The following is an 11,115-nucleotide window of genomic DNA, read 5'->3' on the forward strand; positions in this document are numbered from 1 at the left end:
CACATACACCAATTTCCCAGTTCCACTTTCCTTCCTGCTTCGTACAATTTGTTCCATGTCAGGCTGAAAGCTCACAAGCCCTGACCTCCTAGCTTTCACTCCACACCTGTCTGGTAAGGCCAGCTAAAGCCATGACCACGGTGTTATCTCCCGTACTAAAAGAAGGTGATTGCAGGTCTAATGAGTGATAAGGGGGTTGTTAAAAACAGCTGCTACGCCTGAGTGACAAAGAAAGAGGAAAGAGTGGAGATGCCATGGTAAGGCCGGATGGATAAAGGGATAGTGGCAGTTTGTGTGTACACGTATGTGTGTGTGCGTGCGCCTGTGTCCAAAAGGTAAAAACCAAAAGAGCTAGATCATCTGTCACCAGCTTGGCATGATGGTGTCCACCTGGCTGTGACATATTTGACATGTCCCGTGTTCATGTGCTGCATGGGAACACATGTGAGGTGAGAGGGATTGGCAGTGCCATCATGAGTGTGTGAAGACTGTTTGTGCCCTTAGATTAATTCCAAAGACAACACACTTAAAGTGATATTTTGGTTTTTAGCATGTTAGACCTCATTTTCCACTTACTTTTAGTGTTGAAGCATCATCCAGACAGCTGTTTTAGTCAGAGTTCCATTCATGAGATGTCTTAGTTGTTTGCTCGAGCCATACGGTGTATTGGTCAGACTCGCAAGCATAAAAGTGTATAACTCGAACTGTGTTTACTTCCTGTATTGCCCTTGTCTTGGAACGCACGTCTCACGTAGCCACACCTCCACATTTCACAGAGCCTGGTTCTGGAGGCTAGTGCAGTGCAGACACGGCTTTCAAGCGCTACACCGCCGAAAATAATTTAAACAGATTCAGAACATGTCTGAGTCGGACAGCTACGAGCCAGAAAAGGATGCATACTTTGCAGAACCATATTTATAATTTATGAGCCAGAATATACTAACGGTGAGTTTTGACAGATAGAAGCAAAGACAGCACAGGGGGAAATGGCAACAGGTGATCCGGCAGACCAGCAACAGGGCCCAGTTAACTTGGAGTATAAATGTGAAAAATCTGAGTAAAATGCAAGGTAATGCCGACTGAAATTTAGTGTCTGGGCTGTGCCGATGGGACTTGATAATGCCAACACTTGAAGATCTACATTAGTTTGCCGAAGACACCAAGGATGTGGGTCACTGCACAACAGTCTGTGTGACAGATCATTCAGATTCCCCAGCCCTTATTAACCCAAGAGTAATTGAACATGTTTTCCATGTCAATAAGATCAGCTGAAAAAAAGTGAACATATCCAGCGGGACCAAATGGGCAGCTGTCCATAGAGCAAGTAATCGTTTGTAAGTAAACGTCAATATTATACATATCAATTTGAATATGTTATTGGTTTCCTATAATGATATATTCCCATGTTCCATAGTCAATATCTTCTTGTTGCGTATTGCATTGTGATGGAACGGGCACTCAAGGGAGATAAAAAGGTAACAGACGAGTAACGCCGTCCTGCGTCGTTGGGGCCATCCGTAGAAAGTATCCTTCGTCTTCAGGAGGATACGTTGGATTCAAGGAGTCTGAGCACGTGCACCTGCTTCTCTGAACCACTTGCTTCTCAAGAATGTCTAGTATAAAGACTGAACACGTAATGACACTAAGTTTTATTACACAACCTGTCTATGGCTATGACCAGGTGTTTAACTAGCCATGAGTATGTGAACAACATAAAGTTACTTGTTCTTCAACACAAACATGTTCCCAAATAAAGAGAACACTGCAAGTATGTGTTGTATACAATCAATTTGTAATAAAGGTTATAAAAGTAAACACATACAATAGAAAAACACTTGAATAAGTAAATAGACATATAAACATGTTCTACACTACTACTTTAGCAGTCCAACTACCTATGTAGCTTCTTCTTCGACATCTAGGCTATACATATCCTTATCCTTGTCCTAGCTAGTGACATCTATCCGTATCCTTATCCCTGTCGTAGCTAGTGAAATGCCGCTTGTTTTCCTTATCTGTATTTCTGTTTGTGTAGCCACGCGCTTTGTTGACAAGTGAGAGATGACAGGCCTTCTCCGGAGCGTCAGACTTGTTGCTCACTTGAGCGGAGCAACACTGTCAACTTACTTTGGCTGAAGTAGCTAGTCTGTTTTCTTCAAAAGAACAATTGCGGATGTTTGGAGAAAAAAACTATATCTTTCTACAGGCCCTCCGAAAACATAATCGTCATTAGAATTTTATGTGGAGAAGTTTTGAAGCACGTTTTTGGGTGAGTCTGGCCACTACCACTATATGGCTCATGCAAGCAACTAAGCCAGCCAAAGAAATCTCAGGAATGGAACGTTGGCCAAAACAACTGTCTGGAGGATGCTTCAACACTGAAAGTGGAAAATAAGGTCCATGGTGTTTTTAGTCTTTTGTGTCCAATAATGAAAATTATGTAAAAATGAATAAATAGTCACCACCCACTTTCAAAATGTTCACCTTTTGTTGCCTTACTGTCACGCTCGTCGTAAAGATGGGACCAAGGCGCAGTGGGAATGTGAATACTCATCTTCTTTATTTATTTATTAAAGAAAACGAAACAAAAACACTTGAACAAAAACCGCCGGCGAGAAACAGTCCTGTGAGGCACACAGCTACACATACGGAACAACTACCCACAAATCCCATAGAAAAACACCCCTATTTAAATAGGACCTTCAATTAGAGGCAACGAGAAACAGCTGCCTCCAATTGAAGGTCAAACCAATAAACTAAGCATAAACTAAGCATAGAAATAGACTAACTAGACACAGACATAGAAATAGACTAACATAGAACATTGCCCAACAAACCCCGAAACACACTAAACAAACACCCCCTGCAACGTCCTGACCAAACTACAATAACAAACAACCCCTTTTACTGGTCAGGACGTGACACTTACAGCCTGAAATAAAAACGGATTCAAATCTGACTTTTTCCGGCTATATTTACACACAGTAAACACACAATATCCAAGTAAAAAAAAAAGATGTAACTCTGAAAATGAATTACAAGTAAAACAGTAAAATACCCTATTTGGATAAGTGAACACCCACCTGAGTTAATACTTAGTGGAACCACCTTTTGCTTGAATTATAGCCGCGAGTCTCTTTGAATACGTCTCTAATAACTTTGCACACCTAGACTGTGCAATATTTGCCCATTCTTCCTTGCAGAATTGTTCAAGCTCAGTCAAATTGCATGGTGACCGCTCATGGACTGCACTCTTCAAGTCATTCCACAGATTCTCGATGGGATTTAGGTCGGGGCTCTGACTAGGCCACTCAAGGACATTCACCTTCTTGTCCTTCAGCCACTGAACGGTTGCTTTGGCGGTTTGCTTTGGGTCATTGTCATGTTGAAACGTGAACCATCTTCCCATTTTCAACTTCCTGGTAGTGGGCTGCAGGTTATAAATATAAAGTTTATTTGGAAAGTAATAAATATATATATTTTTAAAAGCATTCATGATTTGCGTAAATGTAATATACTAACTATTACTCTTGTTAAAAATATGAAATGGTATTACATTTGGTGAAGAACACATTATGACTTGTTTAGGACTCGAAACTCAAAGTTTAAGACTTGAGACTTGAGACTTGTCAGTCTTGACTTGGGACCTGACTTGGGACTTGAGTGCTAAAACTTGAGACTTATTTGTAACTTGTAAAACAACGACTTGGTCCCACCTCTGCCAACAGGTGTCTACTAGTTACAGAAAAAACTCACTATCACACCCATGTGTACACTCATGCGGGCTACTATAATTACAGCCATGCTCAAATAGACTTGAACTCTCAAACACACACAGTCAAACATTATCATAATTGTACTCATTCCACTTGAACATGTGAGAAAACAAGATTTGTGAGAGCTATATTTCTTTCTTCCCTCGCTCTGCATTCATTTTTGGGAGTGTTTCCCAAATGTTGAGCAAGCAAATGCTAGCCTAATCTTGCTAATGACATAATTTCCCCTCTGTTGTTTACAATGTACAACCCTCCAACTTTCGAATGTTCCCAATTGGCTAAAGACTTGGCTGCTTGTTTGCGGAACCAGAAGATACAGTTGAAGTCAGAAGTTTACATACACCTTAGCCAAATACATTTCAACTCAGTTTTTCACAATTCCTGACATTTAATCCAAGTAAAAATTCCCTGTCTAAGGTCAGTTAGGATCACCACTTAAATTTAAGAATGTGAAATGTCAGAATAATAGTTACAATAATAATAATAATAGAGAGAATGATTTATTTCAGCTTTTATTTCTTTCATCACATTCCCAGTGGGTCAGAAGTTTACATATGCTCAATTAGTATTTGGTAGCATTGCCTTTAAATTGTTTAACTTGGGTCAAACGTTTTGGGTAGCCTTCCACAAGCTTCCCACAATAAGTTGGGTGAATTTTGGCCCATTCCTCCTGACAGAGCTGGTGTAACTGAGTCAGGTTTGTAGGCCTCCTTGCTCGCACACGCTTTTTCAGTTCTGCCCACAAATTTTCTATAGCAATGAGGTCAGTGCTTTGTGATGGCCACTCCAATACCTTGACTTTGTTGTCCTTAAGCCATTTTGCCACAACTTTGGAAGTATGCTTGGGGTCATTGTCCATTTGGAAGACCCATTAGCGACCAAGCTTTAACTTCCTGACTGATGTCTTGAGATGTTGCTTCAATATATCCACCTAATTTTGCTCCCTCATGATGCCATCTATTTTGTGAAGTGCACCAGTCCCTCCTGCAGCAAAGCACCACCACAACATGATGCTGTCACCCCTCGTGCTTCACGGTTGGGATGGTGTTCTTCGGCTTGCAAGCCTCCCCCTTTTTTCCTCCAAACATAATGATGGTCATTATGGCCAAATAGTTCTATTTTTGTTTCATCAGACCAGAGGACATTTCTCCAAAAAGTATAATCTTTGTCCCCATGTGCAGTTGCAAACCGTAGTCTTGCTTTTATATGGCGGTTTTGGAGCAGTGGCTTCTTCCTTGCTGAGCAGGTTATGTTGATATAGGACTCGTTTTACTATGGATATAGATACTTTTGTACCTGTTTCCTCCAGCATCTTCACAAGGTCCTTTGCTGTTGTTCTGGGATTGATTTGCACTTTTTGCACCAAAGTACGTTTATCTCTAGAAGACAGAATACGTCTCCTTCCTGAGCGGTATGACGGCTGTGTGGTCCCATGGTGTTTATACATGCGTACTATTGTTTGTACAGATGAACGTGGTACCTTCAGGCATTTGGAAATTGCTCCCAAGGATGAACCAGACTTGTGGAGGTCTACAATTTGTTTTCTGAGGTCTTGGCTGATTTCTTTTAATTTTCCCATGATGTCAAGCAAAGAGGCACTGAGTTTGAAGGTAGGCCTTGAAATACATCCACAGGTACACCTCCAATTGACTCAAATTATGTCAATTAGACTATCAGAAGCTTCTAAAGCCATAACATGTTTTTCTGGAATTTTCCAAGCTGTTTAAAGGCACAGTCAACTTAGTGTATGTAAACTTCTGAACCACTGGAATGTGAATTATAAGTGAAATGATCTGTCTGTAAACAATTGTTGGAAAAATGACTTGTGTCATGCACAAAGTAGATGTCCTAACCGACTTGCCAAACTATAGTTTGTTAACAAGTAATTTGTGGAGTTGTTGAAAAACAAGTTTTAATGACTGCAACCTAAGTGTATGTAAACTTCTGACTTCAACTGTAACTATTACCAGCTAGCCTAATTCCAATCCGATTTCAAACATGTTACCCCATCAAAAGGAAGTAGCATGTTTTTTTAAACTGGTGGAATTAGTGAGATGTATGCTATTCAACGGCGTATGTCCATTTACAACAAACCAATCACCCCAGAAACTGTGCTGTTGTGCCATGGCCTGATCTTAATCTGGAGTCAATAAGAGGGCAAACAAACACACACACACTTCAGTGCACTGAATCACTACATAAGGCGACAACCTAAAATACATCCCCTCCAGTGTGTGTGTGTGTGTTTCAGTGTGCCTATGTTCCTGGTAAACTGTAGCCTATGCAAGCGTGAGTAGTATGTCAAGTATGCTTGAAATAAATCCCTGTCACTGAGCAGCTTTCTAAGCTGGATCGATGGGAATCTTGGAACACACAGACACACACGCTGGCTAGTCCACACGCATAGCAGCACATTCACACAGACAAGGAAATACACTGCCCACCTGAGCTACAGGCCTCACGCTACCTCCTCTCTGATACAGAATATGACAAACAGTTGGTGAACCATCATGTCTGCAAGCTCATTTTAGCTTTCCTTGCAATAACGGAGTGAAAAGCACACAGACATACTTGTGATTTCTAGAAGAATGTAGATTAGACATGCAAACATAACTACATAAACAGACCTATGCCAGACACACAAACTTCAGCTGCTTCAACTCCCAAATCCTATAAAACTGACACAATCTCTCTCTTTCTCTCGTGAACTAGACCCCAGGTCTGACTTGCCTTTCCGTTCCTGGAATGCTCACATGGGGATCACGTCCATGTAACTGGCCCTGTAATTGTCTTCATTAGGCTGACCTCCTAGAGTCAGGAGTGGAACGGGGCCCATCCACACCAATGAGGATAATTTTCTTTGGGTGTCCCAAGAATGACCACTTTCACAACCTCCACCGTGGTCAGTGACACACCAGTGACACATATCTTCCCAAGATGTCTGAAAGGGGTTGTGCCTTGAAATAATTCCAATAATTAGAAGAGCTAGCAGCCAGGGCTTACTGATACAATGGTATCAATAACGTTTTGGGTGAGCTTTCCAACATCTCCACCAGGCCATTCAAAATGTGCAATGGTGGCACAAAATGGCTGCTCAATTTGGAGTTGGTTGCGTCACAATATAGAGCGCCTCTACACCCGACATGAAAAGTTAGCATTGTTGCACAAAATGGGTGCCATGTAACACTGAAGTGGGTGCCACTAAAGGTTGAAGCGAAGCAAGTGTAAAGGAGAGTGACTTCAATCATCTATCACCATCATTATATAAAATGTATTAAAATTGGTGATGCCGCCCCCTGCCAACAAACACTCAAGTGTTTTTTTGAAGACCGTGGCGGCTGCAGCTCTGTATATTGCTGCGGGATTCTTAGTGCTCCACCTAACATGCTGACCAAACCGCTCTCGCCCGTGTGTCTGCGTACGCATGTTGATGTTGTACCCCCGCACCAGACACAATCAGGACACGCAGGTTGAAATATCAAAACAAACTCTGGACCAATTATATTAATTTGGGGACAGGTCGAAAAGCATTAAACATTTATGGCAATTTAGCTAGCTAGCTTGCTGTTGGTAGCTAATTTGTCCTGGGATATAAACATTGGGTTGTTATTTTACCTGAAATGCACAAGGTCACACACTAGGTGTGTGAAAGTATTCTAGGCAGTTTAGGATGGAAACACTGTTGAGCTATGGTCCATACACACAAAAGCCAGATTCCTGTTTTCAGAGGAGAACCAGATGTGTAATAATTTTAAGTAGGGTGTGTGTGCGTGTGTGCGTGTGTGCGTGCGTGTGTGTGTGTGTGTGTGTGTAATGAAGTAAACTGAATACTAATGTGATGTTATAAAGAACTGAACTGTGTTCAATGTTTATACATGTAAAAGTTATTTTCAGTGCAACAGTTACTGGTGGTTGCATGGCTATTTAGTTACAAAATCACTGTACAGCCCACATGCTTGTTGATCATTGAGATAGCATTGAGATGTTTCAAGTGTGTGTGTGTGTGTGTGTGTGTGTGTGTGTGTGTGTGTGTGTGTGTGTGTGTGTGTGTGTGTGTGTGTGTGGCTGCAGTAGTCTCTTTCAAAGTAACCAGGTCATTCACCTAAAGCCACAGGCCCAAGCAAAAACGCTCTGCATCAGTTTTGACCCGTCATTCAGGGCAGTTTTACCTCTCTTGCATGTTCTTTTGGAATTAATGCGTGTCACATATCAGTTTGCAAACTAACAATGTAAACAAAAATGTATTTAGTTAATAAAGCCGCATACAAACATGGTCTATATTTTGCTTTCTTGAGTAAGGCAGCTCCAAAATGCAGGTGTTTCAGCCTAGTTCAGAGCTTTCTGTGGTGGTGGGGCAGCCAGCGGAAAATACAGAGCGTAAGGGTTGGTAATCTTCTCTAGTTGTGCCATGACTGGCTCAGTGTTCAGTCACTCATGGGGACTACGTCACCGCAAAATCTACAGGGAGAGCTTGAAAGTTCAAGCCCCCTTGGGTGCTGCCATATATTTACATTATAAGTGCCCATCCAAGAAGGCTCAAGATCATTGGCCACAGATAAAATTACGTCAAATCACGTTATATCTACCGTAGCTTTGATCGGACTGATCATGTCAACATCATACTTTCAAAATCTTAGCTAGCAAGCTAGCAGTCATCATCATGAATCACGTCAACAATCTACTGGCAAATCCTTTTCAATCCTTGTTATATGAAGAGAAATTATAGATAAAACGTATCAGTGCTCATCAGCCATTGGGATATAAACATTACACAACAAGTTGGAAATTGCAAATTCAACAATGAGTGGTTTGGAAGGAATCAGTGACTAACTGCAAGCATTGCAAAGCAATTCCTATTTTGCTTCCCCTGCCTGCTATTCAGTGGAGAGGGCGTGTGGTCCAAGTCTGGTTTTAAGGGTCTCTTTTCCAAGCTTAAAAGGATAAACATTCACCTGCAACACCAAGGGCCAGAAAAGGTTGAATACATTGGCCGACTTCTGCTGCATTCAAAACAATTGGAAACTTGTAACTGGGACATCTCAGACTTCAGTGAGTTCAAGACAACTGGGAACTTTAAAAAAACAAGTTACGACTGGGGAAATATGTTTTGAACGGTCATCCAACTCGGAATTCCAAGTCGGGAACTCTGGGCTCTTTCTAGAGCTCCGACCTGAAGATCACTGATGTCATGATTCAACCTTGTTTGAGCACAGCACAACTGTGAGTCTAAAAATGTATTGTATGCTGCTCCATAAATTCTGTAATATGCCAGGGAGATATGTATAATGTGGCTAAGAAAGTATTACTAAGTGTATGTTGTGTAGTAAGCTGTTAGTAGCCCATGTGCCTCACACTAATAATTTAGTCCCTTACCCTACTGTTCTGAATTGGTGGTGCACATGCAGCCTACAGCCTGTTTTAGAGAAATGTCATCTTCGAATATAGTAAGAGCTTTCATTGTCTGCTTATATGCCCCCTTTATTTATCCTACGGTTCTGACTCGCTGTACAGGGATAATACCGTAAGAAAGAACCATGTTCTGAATTCTGTCGCTGTACATTTAGTTATTTGTACATCTCAATTGTCAGAAGAAACCACATTTGTTGAAAAGAAAGCTCTCCTGTAGGGACAGCTTTATCTAGACTCTAACAGTTTGTGGGCACCATTTGTCACTGTTATAGTGCAATTCATGTATTGTTTAGTGTTGTGTTGTGTAATGGCTTTGCTGGCATGCATCTAAAACTTTTTTGCCTACCAAGATCTACATGCTCTGCATAATGCAATACTAATTAATATATAACAATGTTACAATTTGTCTTTATAACATGATGTGGTGGTGGACGATGTAAGTGGGGAGGGGGGATTCGACAATACTATGTGGCTTACCTTAAATTGAAAAGGATGAATCTCGTTGAGAGAGTGTCTTCTTAGCTTCTTGGTTAAAGTCTTCAACATCCTGAACTTTCACGGATATGGCTTATCTATCTTCACTAAACTATTTTTGTTGCTGGTGTGAAGCCATGCAACAACTACTTTGAAATGTACAGCAGTTTGCACATTAAAAGGCACAGGCTTACTAAAGCATACAGTAACACACATTCACACACACACTCACACTCACACACACACACAATGATGACAAACTCAACTTTTGTTGAAGAGAAGAACCAGCCCCCAATACCAGGCTGAAGACATAGTTTGTGCAGGTAAATATATTGACATAATAGCGGTCGAAATCCGTTATGTGACAGGCTAGATTAAGACCAATTTGAACTAAAACCGACTTCGTTGTTGTGCGTTCATTTAGTTTGCTAGCGACGTAGCCAGTCCTGGTAGCTTGTTTCCCAGGTCCCAAATTAATATATCATAATAGTTTCGACTTTCTCCTCCTCGGCTTTGAAAAAATAATTGTAGGAATAGCGCGCGAGGTATGTAGTCTACTTTTCCTCAACTTGCTCACGTTCAGACGCGCGCGCGCGCGCACACACACACACACACACACACACATACACACACACAGCCGAATTTGTACGTGTACACGTGTACACACACACACACACACACACACACTGCCACAGCCGAATCTACATGCTCTCCAACAAGAACATATTCCAGTTCTCTCGTTCATGAATCCGGATTTTTCATTGGCTTCTCCACCGAGTGATGTCATGTTTTTCTCAAGAAGGAGGGGGTGGCTGCCTGTTTCTTAAAGCAATATCTTGTTTACTTTGACCGATATCAACCGTACATGTCTATATACGGTCTTTATAAGCATTAAGAATGTAATATATTTCTGCCAATTTTCATCTATTGGAGAATCATAGGGTTACTTAGATTTGGGAACTCATCAGGATGATGCCGTTCAGGGGCATCATTTATAAACCATGCATATGTACAACAATATACCCCAAAATGTTCTTGCTCCAGTTTTCACGCAAAAGTTTGCATTTATACAAATTTAACTTGATGTGAGAATGTGGTCAGCTTCCCTCAAACTTTAGACCATGCACGTCTGCTAGTGGTTGGAATATTGTATTGCAAGCTGGCAAGTAAGTATTTTGTGCAAATCGTGGATATGATGACAGGTTTATTCATTTTTTTTAAAATCAACTGGAAACATATTTAACAAGAATGCAGCCTTTTGCCATTACTGAGAAGTCTGTGTTTTATTTTTTGACTCTAAAATAAGACATTGGAATCTTTTTCCTATTTATTTCATTTTCATAACCTTTGCAGAATACATTCTTCACATTTTCTGGCTGTGATGGGTTCATATTCCGTTAGGAGATATAATATATGCATTACCAGTCAAAAGTTTGGACACACCTACTCATTCAAG

At 41.0% G+C, this 11,115-nt stretch overlaps 1 protein-coding gene across 2 annotated transcripts in view; it reads right to left on the reverse strand.

The window, feature by feature from the left end:
• The window catches only part of si:dkey-16j16.4 (uncharacterized), a 69,100-nt gene extending 58,683 nt beyond the window's left edge, over positions 1 to 10,417 (reverse strand). Inside the window, exon 1 of one of the 2 annotated variants that reach the window (XM_029714082.1) lies at positions 9,663 to 10,415. In XM_029714082.1, the coding sequence (XP_029569942.1) occupies positions 9,663 to 9,731 (69 nt within the window). In that variant the 5' untranslated portion in view covers positions 9,732 to 10,415. Of the gene's footprint in view, positions 1 to 9,662 lie in introns of both variants that reach the window. The other variant, XM_029714083.1, reaches the window with a different exon arrangement.
• Positions 10,418 to 11,115: the final 698 nt, after the last annotated feature.

Source organism: Salmo trutta, chromosome 25, assembly GCF_901001165.1.
Source record: "Salmo trutta chromosome 25, fSalTru1.1, whole genome shotgun sequence".
Classification (NCBI taxonomy): domain Eukaryota; kingdom Metazoa; phylum Chordata; class Actinopteri; order Salmoniformes; family Salmonidae; genus Salmo; species Salmo trutta.